The 17,500-nt window shown below is 35.2% G+C and overlaps 3 protein-coding genes across 5 annotated transcripts in view; 1 reads left to right on the top strand and 2 right to left on the bottom strand.

The window, feature by feature from the left end:
• Window positions 1-17,500, top strand: part of LOC142339497 (uncharacterized) — a 67,058-nt gene that overhangs the window by 9,260 nt on the left and 40,298 nt on the right. Inside the window, exon 1 of one of the 3 annotated variants that reach the window (XM_075389559.1) lies at window positions 10,575-11,023. The exons of the other annotated variants lie outside the window; for them this stretch is intronic. The gene's annotated coding sequence lies outside the window, so the exon portion shown is untranslated. Of the gene's footprint in view, window positions 1-10,574; window positions 11,024-17,500 lie in introns of those variants that run through there. 3 annotated transcript variants of the gene reach the window in all.
• On the bottom strand, window positions 3,304-3,894 carry LOC142340427 (uncharacterized). The gene has a single exon (XM_075391002.1). It carries the CDS (start codon window positions 3,892-3,894, stop codon window positions 3,304-3,306), a length of 591 nt encoding a protein of 196 aa, XP_075247117.1.
• On the bottom strand, window positions 4,867-5,430 carry LOC142340426 (uncharacterized). The gene has a single exon (XM_075391001.1). It carries the CDS (start codon window positions 5,428-5,430, stop codon window positions 4,867-4,869), a length of 564 nt encoding a protein of 187 aa, XP_075247116.1.

The following is a 17,500-nucleotide window of genomic DNA, read 5'->3' as shown; positions in this document are numbered from 1 at the left end:
GAAGAAAAACGCTGAACCTATTGTTTAATTGCATGTCATATCTTCTAGTATAGGTCAAAAAACACCCCTTGTGGGCATTTGGTATTATTATTTTTTTAAAAAATGAGTTTCTTTGGATCGACGGCGAGTTCAACTGGTTTTTTGCGTCTAACTATGTTCACAATTGGGGTAATAAATTAATGGTAAAATATTTTTTGCTGCAATTGTCAAAACTTTGCATGTGCCCTTCTTTCATGAGTTGGTTTAGTTTAGTTTCCACGTCTGTCTGTATGTGTACAGATACGCGTACGGCCCTTTGCTGGATTGCCGTGAAATGGCCCTTAGTTTTGATTTCAAAAAATTATCCTTCGAACTTCCAATTTGGCATAATAAATTGTGGAATTGTTTTTTTTTTCGCTTTTTAAAGTTGGTGTCTGAAGGGAAGCGTACGCTTAAAAGGAACTTCTCTTTTTGCTAAACTAGTCCCATTGTTAATTCGCTGTAATCAGATTCAACAGGTGAAGTTAATTACTGGAAGAGTTTAATTACGAGGCAGTTGAATAAATCTCTTCCCAATAACTGGCGATGGCAGTCCGGTACCATTATGAGGTCAACTCGTCATCTGCTTATCCGTTCGACAATATGTTGCAAAATAGGATACTAAAGTATTGAATGGGGGGGGGAGTTGCTGAACTCTTCCTTTTTGTTGCTCTGCTATGGTGCCCTGCAATTTTTTTGCTCTATAATTTTATTTATGTTTGTTACTAGATTTACCAGGGTTCGGGGGTCCATCATTTCTTTGAATTCTCCCTTACCGAATTTTAGGAATAAAAGACTTCGGCTCTACGTTGTGGTCTACCTTTGAGTTCTGTTCACCTGGACTAACGGTGATTATGTTGAGTACGTAGTCTTCGTCTGAACTACTCCAACGTTTGACGAAATTGTGCGATGTTAACATCTGACAGCTGTTCGCTTGTTGTTGTTGACTTTTCATCCATGCTGTTAATTTATCGATTTTTAATTTCAATGCTTGGAGTTTTGGACATTCAGGCTCAGGCGAAAACGTTTTTTTTTCTACTACAGTTTGTACAATCTTTCCTCGGTTTTCCACTGTCCACTTCCAACTGCAGCTTCCTCAATTTATGGGGGCCCTTGGTACGAGATTCCGCTGGTTGCTGACGTTGGTTGTTGCACCTGTTTTGCGTGTTAATGAAACAAAAGGAGTCACTTCTGAGTATTGATATCATTGAGATTTCTTCTGCTGTAATAGATAGTTGGTTCCTCGCTCCCGTTTTAAATGTAGTCGCGTGTTCTAAAGCTTGCGTAGGAGTTTGGGTTCCATTTAATATTTTTCGCTGGATCTTGTGATCTATTGATGTTGGCGGTTAACAGGTCTCGGATTATATATTCTTCAAATAACTAGAACAGTATTCGGTGAATTCCTTAAATTGTAGATGGCACTGTTCCATGTTCTTGTCCTTCCTTTGCCAACGCTGTAATAACAGGTATCGGTCGCAGTCAATATTACCTGAACGGATAAAGGTTGTTTCCTGTTCTGAGCGGTTCGTCGTTTTCGGGTAAAAATCGTTGGGCGTAGATTTGATGACCTCCGGTTTGTGCGCTTAAGAGTTTGAGTGCTCGTACCTTCTGGTACATCTGGTCTCATTGTTTGTCTCCGCATATCGTTCCTCATTGTTCAAGGGACTTACGATGAGGTTCGCATTTGGCTCCTGCCATCACAGTTCGTGTTTATCCTTCTTTTTTAGCTGCTGCTTCTTCTGGTGGTTCAGGGAGCAAGTTACCCGCTGTGCTAGAAGCTCTTCTGGCCTGATGTTGTATTTTGTAAAGCAAACGTTTTGCGTGGCTTTGTCATTTCTACCACTGATTTGGAGGAATGGAACTAAATTTATTCAAACAGTTGATTCCAAGGACTGTTTTAGTTTTGCCAATTGTTGATCGATCAACTAACAGCGTGGTAGAAAAGTGGAAGTCAACAGCAACAAACGAACTGCGTTTTGCGTTCTATTTGCTTTAGTATTTTTTTTGCTGCGTAGACCTATAGAAAAACTCACTTGACGATCTATTTCCTCCTCCATAAGTGGAGTCAGAACAAAGCAGTCAGGTGAACAATGAATGGATCACTCAGGTTAAGAGGTACATAATAAGAAAATACTGATGAAATTGAAATGGCGGATAGTTTCCCTACTATGATTACATGGTGGAGACCTGGAGTAACCTCAACAATCAGTTTTTTCATGCGCTGACCACGATTTCCGTACCCAATTTTGTGACCAGAACTTTTCATAAATCTATCTCTAAACCAGGGCATTACTCTATCCAAATAACGGATTGCCCCCTTTTGGTACTGTTAGCAGGACTAAGGACAAGGTACCGCAACATCGCCGATGAGGCAGGACGAGTTTTGGCAAGTTTGAGATTGAAGCTGGTTAATCTCAAAAGATGTTCGAGGGAATACGATAAATTAGATTTAGGAGACTCAAAAAAGAAGAGAAGAGTGGAGATTTTAACAAAAATCAGTCGTTTATATTGTCTGAATTAAAAATATATTAGTTACAGTTTACATTTGTTAAAAGATTGATGTATCAAAAACAAGCCGATTGCGAGGCGTGTGAGTGAGTGTCATTTCACAGTTACATGGAAAAATTTAGCTCACTTGAGATCGTTCCCAAAGATGCATTTACAATTCAATATTAGTAGATAAATATCTATATTTGATTTTGACAAAGCTACAGTTCAAAACTGAAGTACATTCTTTTTCTAAAATCTTAGCTGTAGTTGTCGTTACAAAGCTGGTAATTTCGTTTTATTTCTGAGTTTATTAACATAAGTTTTGTTTCTAAGCTCTAAGATTTTTTCGAAGTTCTTTTCTGTTATTAAATAGGTACCTTGTAGAGAATCCCCCTTCTTGCTTTCCTTTACCACAATGTTACTTGGCCTATAGTTTAGTTCAGGGGCTTGCCTCTCAAGCGCTGTGGGATGTAACCCGGAAATCGCGGATCGGATTGACGCGCGCAGAGCGCACCTACCAACCCGCCAGTTGGAAATTTTTTTCACTTTGTATTCCGATTCGGCTAATGAAAATAGCATAGGTTATTTTGTTCTAACCAGTATAAACAATTCGTATTCATTTTTTAAAATCTTAGCTGTGGTTTTCATTACAAGTCTGGTAAATTTGTTTTATTTCTGAGTTTGTTCAGATAAGTTAAGTTTCTAAGCTCTAAGATATTTTCTAAGTTCTTTTCTGTGATTCAATACCCCCCTCAGATTGTTGCCGCTAGGGAAGAATCTAGAGTCGCGCAATAGTTATTCTCGATGTTGTTCTTCTTTCTGCTGTGATAAAGTTTTTGTCGAATGATCTGCTGCTATTTCATATGTTGGCGTGTAGATCAATTTGATTGAGTTGTCATCCATTTTTTCGCGGATGAAATTATAATTTGTGTCGATGTGTTCGGATCGTTTGTGAAAAACAGGGTTGATTGCAAGCTTTATGCAACTCTGGTTGTCCCATCCTATGGCTGCGGACTCACACTGTTCGTACCCCAGTTCTTTGAGAAGATCACGCAAGAAGATGGCTTGTTGAACCGCGGCAGCTAAACCCTTGTAATCTGCCTCAGAAGTTGAGAGCGACACTGTTGGTTGCTTCTTCACCTGCCAACTCACAGATCCCGCACTGTCTCCCAAATTGAAATGATATCCTGTGGTCGATCGTCTATCAAACACGTCTTCACTCCAGTCTGCTTTTGTTTCGCTAACTAGAGTGCTGTTGCTGGTTGATGGGGAAAACAGTACAAAATATTGAATATGTTGTAGGTATCTCAACACGTTCTTGCCGGCATTGAAATTCTCAGCAGTTGGGATGTTCACGATGCATGACAAGACATTTATGATACACATGATATCTGGTCTACTTTGCTTAGCTAGGTAAAGTAGTTAATATCCTAGTCTTCTAAACTCATGTGAATTTTCTCTTTCTAAATCTTCTTGAGCCACTTCACCTGTTAGGTTTTTCCTGTTTGTGTTTTATTTGGTTTGCAGTCTTGCATATTGAACTGTTCTAAAAAATTTCGGTTTTTTTTTTGATGTAAAGTTGTTTTTGTTTGTGTTCTCAGATTTCGCATTCCAAGAAAGCATTCAAGAGCTGTTCTGTCATCCCTTTCAAACTTTGATTCGAGTGAACATTTCCATTTAATGATTTTTGTTTGACTATTTTCTGCAATGACTAAGTCATCAACACAGGTTAGAACTAACGGCTTTTCATCTTCCTTGTATTTTAGAAAAAGACAGTAATCGTGTTTACTTCTCTCAAAATCTTGCTTAATTGGAAATCTTGAAAACTTCTGATACGAATTTTTGGCTGCTTGCTTCAGTCCGTCTATTGTTTTTTTATGTTTACATATACATCTTTGTCTGTTTTAGGATGCAATTGAGCTGCATTTCATACAATATGCTTTAATAAAAGTTTTCAATAGCTGATAAAGCTAGTAGAAGCTTAAAGGTTTCAGGTTTGCTTGTGGGAGCAAATGCAACAGAGTAATCAATTCTCTCAAATTGTCCAAAACATGTTGCTACATAAAGAGCTTTAAACTCATCGATATATCCGTTTGAAGCCTGTTTCATTTTGTACAACCTTCGGCCAGCAATGATATTTTGTCCTCTTTCTTTTGTAACTAAGTCTCAAATTTCAGTTTTATTTGAACTTTCTATCTCTGTTTTCATTGCTTCAAGCCATTTATCTTTTTGTTCCAAATTAATAGCGTTTTCCAAATTTGAAAACTTTAAAAACTTTTTTGGATCAATGAAAACTTTTTTGTTATTGTGTTTTGAACAGCAAGAGAGTAGCTTTCACCAAAACGTTCCGGAGGTGTTCTAGTACAAAGTTTTTGTCAAATGATCTGCTGCTATTTCATATGTTGGCGTGTAGATCAATTTGATTGAGTTGTCATCCATTTTTTCGCGGATGAAATTATAATTTGTGTCGATGTGTTCGGATCGTTTGTGAAAAACAGGGTTGATTGCAAGCTTTATGCAACTCTGGTTGTCCCATCCTATGGCTGCGGACTCACACTGTTCGTACACCAGTTCTTTGAGAAGATCACGCAAGAAGATGGCTTGTTGAACCGCGGCAGCTAAACCCTTGTAATCTGCCTCAGAAGTTGAGAGCGACACTGTTGGTTGCTTCTTCACCTGCCAACTCACAGATCCCGCACTGTCTCCCAAATTGAAATGATATCCTGTGGTCGATCGTCTATCAAACACGTCTTCACTCCAGTCTGCTTTTGTTTCGCTAACTAGAGTGCTGTTGCTGGTTGATGGGGAAAACAGTACAAAATATTGAATATGTTGTAGGTATCTCAACACGTTCTTGCCGGCATTGAAATTCTCAGCAGTTGGGATGTTCACGATGCATGACAAGACATTTATGATACACATGATATCTGGTCTACTTTGCTTAGCTAGGTAAAGTAGTTAATATCCTAGTCTTCTAAACTCATGTGAATTTTCTCTTTCTAAATCTTCTTGAGCCACTTCACCTGTTAGGTTTTTCCTGTTTGTGTTTTATTTGGTTTGCAGTCTTGCATATTGAACTGTTCTAAAAAATTTCGGTTTTTTTCTTGATGTAAAGTTGTTTTTGTTTGTGTTCTCAGATTTCGCATTCCAAGAAAGCATTCAAGAGCTGTTCTGTCATCCCTTTCAAACTATGATTCGAGTGAACATTTCCATTTAATGATTTTTGTTTGACTATTTTCTGCAATGACTAAGTCATCAACACAGGTTAGAACTAACGGCTTTTCATCTTCCTTGTATTTTAGAAAAAGACAGTAATCGTGTTTACTTCTCTCAAAATCTTGCTTAATGGGAAATCTTGAAAACTTCTGATACGAATTTTTGGCTGCTTGCTTCAGTCCGTCTATTGTTTTTTTATGTTTACATATACATCTTTGTCTGTTTTAAGATGCAATTGAGCTGCCTTTCATCCAATATGCTTTAATAAAAGTTTTCAATAGCTGATAAAGCTAGTAGAAGCTTAAAGGTTTCAGGTTTGCTTGTGGGAGCAAATGCAACAAAGTAATCAATTCTCTCAAATTGTCCAAAACTTGTTGCTACATAAAGAGCTTTAAACTCATCGATATATCCGTTTGAAGCCTGTTTCATTTTGTACAACCTTCGGCCAGCAATGATATTTTGTCCTCTTTCTTTTGTAACTAAGTCTCAAATTTCAGTTTTTATTTGAACTTTCTATCTCTGTTTTCATTGCTTCAAGCCATTTATCTTTTTGTTCCAAATTAATAGCGTTTTCCAAATTTGAAAACTTTAAAAACTTTTTTGGATCAATGAAAACTTTTTTGTTATTGTGTTTTGAACAGCAAGAGAATAGCTTTCACCAAAACGTTCCGGAGGTGTTCTAGTACCATCACTTTGCTTACGTTCTCTATCTTGTGCTGCTTCTTTTCTCAATGTTTTCAGTTCATCGTACTCTGACCAAAGTTGTATGGTCTTTTGGTCTCCTGATGGGATAGCTATTTGATCTAATTAACCTGTCAATTGCGGTCTTCAGGGTGGTTTTAGTTTTTTCTGTTGTAAATTTTTGACAGTTACTGAAATTTTTGATTGCTTTCTTTCTTTTTTTTAATTTGACTTTAGAAATAAACTATAAATAAATTTGAATGTTGGTTTGAGGCTTGGACTTGGTCTTTCTTCTTAATTTCCTGCTCAACTTCGGTTTCGGTATTGTTTTTACTTTTCTGAACACACTCTTTTTCAGTTGTTTCAAATTCTGAGTTTAACTCACTTGATTTGCTTGTATCCTGAAGTTCTTCTCTTACTTCATCTAAATCTAGATATAAAAAGCTGTCTTCTATATCTTCGATTTCATTTTAAAAAACCTTGTAGATTATTTCTATTGAACCCAACGCTTCTAGAAGTAAAAAATTGCCTAGTTTTTTTGTTTTGCAACAAATAAGCTGTTGTGTTATCAGAGTAACCAATGAACAGGCTCTTCCTTGCTTTTGGTTCAAACTTTGAGCTTTTACTGGCAACACGATATTTGAATGGGCTACAAAACAAAATATTTTTCGATAGTCTCTTCTAGGTTTTATACCTAAAAACCTTTGAAGGCCGACTGTGTAGTTTTATCTTCTCTAACTAAATTTCTAGCATAAAATGCTGTGTTTACAAATCAAACCCAATAGTATTTTCGCAACTTTGAATATATTAGAAGGCAGCCTCTATTACTGTTCTATTAAAATATTCTGCAAGAGCACTTGGCTCGTGTATTTCAGGAATTGTGTGTTTACCAGCCTTTTTGTATTTTGCCCCATTAACAGTTCGCAAATTTATTGGTTGGCCATATTTTGCAACAGACTTTTTGAAAGCGTGCAAAGCTTGCTATTTTGTTTCTTAAATTCTTCTACTGCGTAGTCATTGAATTCACCTATGAAATAATGGCATATCGGTTGCCACCTATACTTGATGGACTCACTGGTCCAATAACGACCAAGTAAACTCTTTCTAGTTTTGGAGTTGCTTTGTTATCTCTAAGTTTTGGAACAGGATTTTTCGAGGTTTTTCGTAGAGCAGAGATTTAACAAAAATTTGAAGCTTTTGATACTTCATCTGGTGTATTTGCTACATGTCTAAAATCCAAATGTCCAAATCTTTTGTGCCAAATTTTGCTTGACACGTGCCCCTACTTAAGTTCGAAAAGGTGGTGCTTGTCTTCCTTTTTTTGTACGTTAAGAAGAACAATTTGCTTTTTCTTATAAGTCTCAGGTTTCCTTTGTTTTTGAGTTTTGAGAAACGACTTGGCTTTTGTGTGAAATAGTTCGTGTTGATTGTGAAATAAATGTGAAACTGAAATTAAAATTATTTTGTACTCTGGTACATGCAGGATTTTTCCAGAAGTCAATTTATGTAGCACACCTTTATTGTCTCTTGCCTCCACATCTACATCTCCTTTTCCGTCAATTTCTGTTTTCCCTACATCTGGATTGTAAACAGTGGTTTCTAGTTTTTGATAATTTTTAAACCAATTCTTATCCATCATCATTTTGATCATTGCTGTCAGAATCTACAACTAAATCAATTTTTGAAAATTCAAATGAGCTTTCAGCGCTTAAACTAGATGCTAAGACTTTTTGAGGACTTTTTTGTTGATGTTTATTTGCACTTGCTAGATGGCTTTTAGCCTTGCATATACTACATACATAGTTGTCATTTTTGTAAAAATTAGCTGTTAAATGTCCAGGTTAAATACAAAATACAATCTAGGGTTTTTGGAAATACTAGGCTAAAAAATCCTCCTAGGATGTATTTTGAATGATGAGTGTATACCAATCTGATGAAAAGCATGTATTGGTGACACGGCAACGTGCTGATCCTATTCCACATCATCTTTTTGTCTGCGGCTCTCTTCGAAGCCTGTGAGACGCTTCCTAAGTTTCACAAAGTTCTATGCAGGATTGAAGCTCTCCTGCTCCACAACATGCTCGTATCGTTCTGAAAAATCATCGATACTATTGCATTAAACAACTTCTCAGAAAACTCCTCGCCAGCTTGATGCAAGCGGTTGACCAGTTGTTGCGCTCTGTTGAAGTAATGGTGGATGGCTTTGTCCTCTCGAAGTTTTAATCTGTCCAACTGCCTCATCAGACTTCTGACTGTGGTTTTCTTGTCGCTTCCTAACCGTTGCTGCGGAAATTGCCAGGCTTTCTGACCATCCTAGAAATCCTTGCTGCTTACAAAGTCATGCTCAATGAACATGAGACGGCTGGTGTAGTGTCACGCGAGGTAGCACCAAATCTGGTTTTTGCGGCTCTCATTCTCTTGTGCAGCTGTAGCTCTAGCTTGAGTCTGTGTGTCGTGTTCTTGCGTTTGCGCATCACTGGAACCTTCCCTCAGTGCTGGTCTGTCAGGTAGCTCAACTGCGTCTCTGAGTGTTTCGACGAGGTCTGTGGTCATGAAACTCCCATCAATCTATAAGAGCAAAAACTGCAAACACCGACGAAACTATCTCAACCAAAAACTCTATTGCCGTACCATGTTAGCAGGATTAAATACATGGTAGTTTGAGATTGAAGCTTGATGGTATTTTTAGGAGATTCAAATGAGAGGAGAAGAGTGAAGATTTTAACAAAAATCTGTCGTTTATGTAGACTGAAAAAAGTATATATTATTTTCAGTTTACATTTGTTAAAAGGTTAATGTATTTAAAATCAGGCAATTTCGAGGCGTGTGAACGAGTGTTAATTCACAAATACATGGAAAAATTTAGTTCACTTGAGATCGTTCACAAAGTTGCAATTACAATTCAATATTAGTAGATAAATATCTATATTAGATCTGACAAACCTACAGTTCAAAACTGATTCACATTCTTTTTCTAAAATCTTAGCTGTAGTTGTCGTTACCAATCTGGTAAGTTCGTTTTTTTTCTTAGTTTATTAACATAAGATATGTTTCTGAGCTCTAAGATATTTTCAAAGTTCTTTTCTGTAATTCAATAGGTACCTTGTAGAGAATCCCCCTTCTGTGCTATGCTTTACCACAATATTACTTGGCCTATAGTTTAGTTGACGGCCATGCCTCTCAAGCGCTGTGGGATGTAACCCTGAAATCTCGGATCGGATCGACGCGCGCAAAGCGCACCAACCAACCCGCCAGTTGAATTTCTTTTCACTTTGTATTCCAATTCGGCTAATGAAAATAGCATAGGGTATTTTGTTCTAATCATCATAACATTGTTTTCGCATACGTGGAAAGTTATTAGTCGTCTCTGATTGGTTAATAAATCGCTCGCTTAAATTATTTTCACGAATAGCCCCCCTTTTGCGAAAAGGGAGGCAACTTTTGAAAAGATCCCAAATAACCAGCAATTTTAATTTCTTGGAGTTGAATTAGATTTTTGGAGGAGATAAATTGATGTTGCTGTTCATTTTAATACCAAAAACTTAGAAATACCAGTTAGGCGGCAATGAGGTTGAACTATACTATAAAATAACGCTGATTTGTGAGTGGTTGGACTGGTTGGACTATTTTTCAAACGATTGTCGTAAACTTGAGACTTAAGAGCTATACGCCTATGAACATGTGATCAACATATATATAATTCACTCTCGCTTCGGTGAAAGTTCAGCGTTTCTCCTCCATTGAAACGCTTTTTTACTTGTTGGCATTAACAAGTCATTGTTCTTTTTAACCTATTTTTATCCGTCGCTCTAATTATTCTTTGAAAAATGTTGCTTAAGTCATTGTATACTTACTTAATCAACGGGACGTCAACGTATCTGCCAACGATTTATCCTTTTAGTGACTGATTTATCTTTTCTTTTTCCTCTTCTTTCTCAGCTCATCATCAGCTAACTTCTTCCTTTGTTCAACTCATCCTCTCTTCTTTTTTAAGTATTGTTTCACGCCGAGAATGGAGCACAGGAGGGGGAAACGGAGAGGGGGGGGGGGGGGGGGTTAGGGGATCTAAAAAGTGAATAAAAGGGGGAAAGTTATCGGTCCAGGGGAGGGTTGAGCTGTGGGTTAGGGTGCTCTGTTTTGTTCACGGGTACTGATTATCTTCATCAGTCGCCAAATGACCTCTGGCTACTCCGTAATAATTTCACCCACCCACCTCACCCCACCCTTAATCACACACCCTCAGACGCATACACTGTTCACACAACTTTTTCCAGACCCCTGACTGCGAAAGTAGTCTCAGTTAACAAGAAACCATCCTTCTTAACTATTTCTGGGGCTATTCAATTTACATGCAAGATGAATCGGTTATTATTTTTGAAAATACTTAATCTATTCAAATAATTCCTGTCCATTATTTTCTATAAGATACTACCACATACTGTGTATTACCTCAGTTACCTCAGAAAAGCAAACAATTGTTTTTGAAATCCAGAATATTTCCAAAAATTTTCCGAAAAATAGTTCTTGCTTCTGTTTTCGTCCGCATCGGCTACACTAATTACTGCGTGGGAATCTGCCAATTTGCTGCGTAATATTTTTATTGCTTGGCTGTGTCGAGGTGAGGAATAATTGATCTGAATTCATTTATCAAATTTTAAGTATATGACATTTGGTAAAAATTTCATTTAGGGACAAAACTGGTTACAAGAAAATTAGATGTGCGTTAGATGAATGGCAAAGTAAAGCAAATTAAAATAATATTAGACTTTTAGAGTGAGTTTCCGTGACGTACAATGAAAAAAACTGTCATATAGTATAGCAAAAGTTTATCTTGTTTGATAATGCAAGACGGTTCATGAAAACAAGTTTGGCTAGCATCGATTTTTTTTCAAAATTCATGATAGTTTTTAAGAGCTGCGGAATGAGTTCTTCCAACTCTTATCAATTTGAAGTTAGAAGGACTAAATTATTTGTAATTGCGTCATGAGATATTGGATGAGATACGCAGATAATTTTTTTTTAAAATACAGTTTATGAAGCAAAATTGATGGTATTATCGTACTCGACTCGGAGAAAAACAAAAAAACTGAAAAATTTGCAATACTAGCGCACCAAAGACTCGTCACAATAGCATTTCATTCACTCATTCATCATTATTCGAGTAAATGAACACTCAATTTGGTTTTTACACATTACAGAAATCTATAGGAAATTTACGGATTTGCTATAATAATTCTAGGATGGCTAAAAATATTTGTTCGAACCATAGACTAGCCAAATTGGAACAAATTGGTTGTGTTATTTTCAAAAAACTAAGAATCAAAAATCGATGAATCGTTTTTCCTCATTTAAATTGTTTTTCAGTAATAAATTGTCAGAACAGGCAGAGTTGCTAGTTACAGGAGAAATTGCTTAGAGAATTTTCTGACCAAAAAAAATTATCAAAAAATTGTCTCACGATGGTTGATTTCAAAGTTGATTTTAAAAATCAAAATGCTGCTCAGCAGTGTCACAGCTCTCAAAACCAAACTAAAACAGTTTTTTCATTAATATATTTCACAGATAATAAACGAAAAACAATTGTCTTTCGGTGCCCTCTGAACAACAGTAGAATCTGTAATGCTCTTCGTTCAAATTTCATATTAGCGTTTTCCGCTAATACAAAACTAAAATACTGTTTTATCCGCGTTCTTAGCCAACTAACATTTTCTATTTATCAAACTAAAAATTTCTATCATGTCCACCTATATTTCGGTATGGGTATGCTCACAGTTCAAATACTGATAATCTGATTTTACATTGGGTAAATTGAAAAAAATTACGTTAGTTAATCCCTCTGGAGAGTGTATAGGTTGGCAATAGTAGATGGGATGCTATTAGATTGACACTTATACCTAAAAAACTATTATGTAGCTCACAAATTTGGTAAAAATTAATTTCCCATCATTTGACAAAAAAGCTATTTTCCAAAAAAAATGTTTAAACGTGTTCTCTTTCCTTCCTTTTATGTGAAATAGTAGTTATTGGAATCAAAATTTTCTATAAGTCGAGATAACTTCAGGCACATCATAATTCGATATTTGAGAGAAGAAAAACGGATGAAGCGGTAAATGGTAGTGTTTTATATTGCTAGCATTAATGGAAATATAATTTTTTCATGGTTATTTTGAGACTCACTAATCAGACCGTAAAAAGATTCAAAAACTTTTTATTTGACAACAGAATGTCTTTTTTTCGCAAATGTTTGCTAAGTTTGTTATCTTGATATATCTTGTAATATTTATTCTGCGTAGCTCTTACAAGATAAGCGTGTTGAAACTGCCCGATTGATAAAAGAAATTGAAAATCCTGCAAAAATCATGTAAAAAATATTGCAAGGGATTACATAGTTCTTCCATTTTTCTTGCAAGACTCTGGCAAGTTTCTGAAGTTACTTTTATTCTTTCGAATTACATTTTGTATCTTGTTTCCTTTGATCAGTTACCTTTTTGATCGAGCTTTGAAAATTCAAATCTTGAAGGATTCTTGCAAGATTCTTGCAAGACACTTACAAGATTTGACTTCCAAATTAGTCAACTTTTTGAGGGTCATATGTACTATCTCTGGTGTCGCAGATGTCCTATAATCTGTTTTTATCTCTTTCAGTAGTTTTCACGCTAGAAAACTGCTTTAAATTTTTTTTAGGAATGCAATATCTTGAAAGATTCTTGCAAGATTTTGAATTCGGCCATGACATCTATGAGTAATGAAATCGGCCTTAAAGTAACAATCGGGTGTTTAATCACTTCCCAGAGCTATAAACGGCCTTTTAATATTTTAAGGAAGATTCATATCTGAAATTATTCTTGAAAAAATGTGGCAAGTTTGAATCATTTTGCAAGAATCTTGCAAGATTTGAATGTGCTCATTACTAGGGTGAGTTATCGTTGACAAAAGAACTCGCCCTTCTTTTTATAGCAAATTATTACCATTTTTTAGCAGCCATGATTCGAAGTGACTGCTATTTACAGTAACTCAAAAGAGAGCAATTCTCAATTAATGGGGATTATAAGGGTTAGATATAAGTTAATCGAACATTCTAGTGTCATTTTTATCGTTGTTTACTTAAACTCCGGGCTCACCAATACATAACATAGCCCAAATCCAGACCTTGTTTACTGCCAGAGTTGAGGTAAATTTGCCCAATATTTCATTTTCCTAACAGTAAATCTCCCCTCTTTACCCGTGGGGAAATTTTCTCAGCTCATGGATTAAGTGATTTTCCTCATTTTGGTTGTTGAAAACTAATTCTCCTTAAAGCCAAAATTTCAATCAGATTATGTTTTGTGACGTCTGAATAAACCTGTTTCTTTTCCGGGAAAAGTTTCAAGTGTAGTTACGAAATATCAACTAGTCTAGTCAATGGAACATTGGGTATGTAAACAAATTAAAGCTTGAATTAAATAGGGTTCTTGTTACCTCTTTGTGCGTATTTGATCCTTAAGCGTGAACAAAGTGTATTATGAGCAGCAGTTGAGAAGGTTGTTTTGTGAAGGTTGAGACAAACATGTTTTAACAGATAGAAGTTTGGGAACGAAACTGACTGATTTATGAGTCAATGAAGTGTACACACTTTTATGGCAATAGTGACTCCGCTAAATTATTAAAATTACACACCAATTTTGTCCCGGTAGTTCGTTTCAACTGCACCATTTGAACGGAAAATGAAGGTTTTTTAACGGCTTCATTGAAATCTATTGGGTTACAAATTCTTTATAACTTTACTCAGCTACTTATAGTTAGGTTGTCAGTTCAAAGATAATTTAAATTTTCTTCTCGAATTTGGTGGAAAAGTTTTAAGTTTGATTTCCTCTTTCAAATAAGGAACAAGATTTCAAATACGAGCGCGCTCACTGAGAGGGTGAAAGAAACTTTTCTCGTTAAAAAAATTCGTAAACTGATTTATGAATTTTCGCTCATGCAATTTTAAGAAAAAGTAAAAACTATCAAACTATCTGTAAGCCCCTTTTTTTCTTGAGTCATTTTTCGATTTCTCTTGAAAGCATCCCAGACTGACATTCTTAATATCATTTTGAGTCAATTTCTGTCCAGAAAATAAAACTATCAACAATTTTATGAAGTTTTTATTGAAAATATTAGTGAGGACAAACACTCAGGATGATGTATCACGTTTTCGGCTAATGTGTTGGGATTTCATATTGCTTGATACTTTTAAAAGCAGAAAATTTTACAAAATTTTTACTTTATTGGAAGATACAAAAAAATTGTCCGAATGTTTTTTTTACCTTCAGATTGTTTGATTTTAATACCAGATAAAATTCAAACGGCCTTCTTTTCTATTTGCAAAAACGATCCTCACTTATATACTAAACTGTATATGAAACATGTCAAGTCAGAATATTAGAGTGAAAATAAAATGCACAAATAGTAAAGAAGACGCAGCTTAACTTCGTTTATTTCTAATTTAACTCATCTTAACCAAAACTCTCTGCGATAACTCACGTTGTAGAAAATTTCGACGAAATACCTATATGTTCTAAGAAAACCTAAAACATTGTCGATAATCTCCTTTACGTTAAAATTTGTCCCGCAACTCATTTGTGTCGATCTTAACCAAATTACATAGATTGGTGAGGAAAAATTATCGGAAACAAATTGCCTATTCAACTAGAGTTTTACGTGAGGCATGCAACTAATCGTTGTAGTTGCAACAAAACTTGACGGAAAGAATCGTTGATTTGATTATCCTATTCCACCATAATCTTCTAGCCATTTTTCATATAGCGTTGTTGTACCGAAAATTGTGGTAGGATTACATATTCTATTTCCAAATCAGAGTTTTGCCATTGCTTCATAACTTCCTAATATTCAATGATAACTGACTATGAACATTAACGCACAACAGGTGCATAAAATTAACCAAATCTTGCTGCGATAATTGCAATTACACTTTTTACAGCTGAAATAACACGTTAATGCCCAATGAGCAATAGAAAATCTGTTACGTCATTAGTTTATCATAATCATACTTGCGATGAAAATATGGAAAACTAAATGAACGGTGGCGATAAAAGAGTGTGACAGAATCCTTGTTTAATCACAGTGTTTTTTGAAAAAAATGATCACCCTAGATAAACCAAAATTGAATTTGTACAAGTTTTAAAAATTCTTTAAAAATATTTTTTTGCTCCAACCAATAAGAAGTTTTGAAAGTTATTGCCTTTCTTAGCGCTGATTTATTATTTTTCAAAAAATTATGAATTCCTCTAACACTTAATAAGTGACATAAAATAAAAACGCAATAACACTGAAAAAAGACAAACTTTTTATCAAACTGTCCATCAAGTACGCTTTGATCGCTATTTTTGCGCCATTTAACTCCGTATAATCAACACTTTAGGATATACCTTTTTATTCTACCGAAATCTAAAACAGTGTCTATACTCTCCTTTACCTTAAAATTTTTCCTATAACTTTTTTTCTGTCTTTTTTGATAAAACTGCGCAAAATGTTGAGAAAAACTTTGCGAAAAAATCTATTCAACAAAACATTACGTGAGTTATGCGACTGAAATGTTGTAGTTGCAGCCAAAGTTGACTAGAAAAATTGTTTACTGAAGAGTTGATTTGAATATCTTGTTCCTGTCTTCTTTTCTTGCCACTTTTGAGGTAGCAACAGTGGAGGAAAAAGTGCGATGAGGTAAAAAAAAAGTGTAATCCCAAATCTTTGGCAGAGTTTTGCGACTGCTTCAGAATTTCGTAAAATTCATTGTTCAATGACAATGAATTTTAACACACGGTTTTTATCGTCATCAAGAAGTTGAAAAAAAATCAAAGCGAAACCTAGCCGTTTGAAAACTTCGGCTGTGCGACAAAAACCGGGGAGTAATGGTTCTTGTAATTAGCTCTCGTTGCGATTACAACAGTTGCATAACTTTAACAAATCTTGCTGCTATAATAGCAGTTGCATTACTCACCGTTGAAATAACAAGTTAATGCCCAATTAACACTACGAAATATGTTTCGTCCTTATCTTACAAGTTTATCAAGCTGGCGATGAAAATTATGTGCAACTATATGAACAGTGGCAATAAAGGAGTGTCGTTTTTGTGATTAGAAAAATCGTTGTCTAATGACGGTAACAGTTTGATAAATTCATTACACTAGTTGAACCAAAATTGAATTTTAAAAAAATTCTTTGAAAATGTTTTCTTTGTTCCAACCTTTAGGATTTGTTGGACGTTACTGCCCGTCATAGAGCTCATCTACTTTTTTTCAAACATAAGTTTCTCGCCAAAATCATTCTGCATGTAGTGTTAGACATGCATTTCACAGGCGGCATACAAACGTCTTTCACTCAAAAGTGATCCACTAATTGCAACCGGAGCCAAAAGTAACATCAAATTTTTAAATAAAAACATAACTGAATATCTCTGATTATAAGATCAAAAAGAGCTCTAATTTAGCTCTATTTTAGCATTGTAATGAAATTGTACCAGTCATGGGGTCTCACTATAGTAAGATATCAATTGCAGAGTCAGTTTTCTCTTTATGGCAAAAATTTGATGAATTTGATTGTTTATTTTGGTGGATTTCTTTCCGAGGGTAATTCGGATGTAAAAATATTATGGCTCAAACAAATTTTTCTCGAATAGTTGTCCACCTATAAAATTAACACACATTAACACGGACAAAGTAAGTGGACAAAAAACTTTCCTAATATATTTATCCACTTCTAAATTTAATTATCCTAATTAACTGTTATATTGATTATTATATTCAAAGAAACTGGCTGGGTTACAAACAAAATGGATCTGAAACCAGTGTAATTATATATGTTTATTGACTACTTTGGCATCAAACAATGTCCTCCAAGATTTCAGTTAAAGTGCAAGGTGCTTGAAAAACGCAAAAATGACATCATCTGGGCTAAACTGTCCATCAAGTTAGCATTGATCAAGTAAACGTTGACTAAAATTGATCTAATTAACACAAAAAAAAATTTCAACAATTTTTAAAAAATAAAATATCATAAATTATGGGATATTTGGTACACTGGATTATAAAATATCAATAGTAAATTGGCTGAGCATCTT

The sequence above is a fragment of the Convolutriloba macropyga genome, chromosome 5 (genome assembly GCF_964194025.1).
Source record: "Convolutriloba macropyga chromosome 5, txConMacr16.3, whole genome shotgun sequence".
Lineage (NCBI taxonomy): Eukaryota > Metazoa > Xenacoelomorpha > Acoela > Convolutidae > Convolutriloba > Convolutriloba macropyga.
This window is presented reverse-complemented; position numbering and strand designations above follow the sequence as displayed.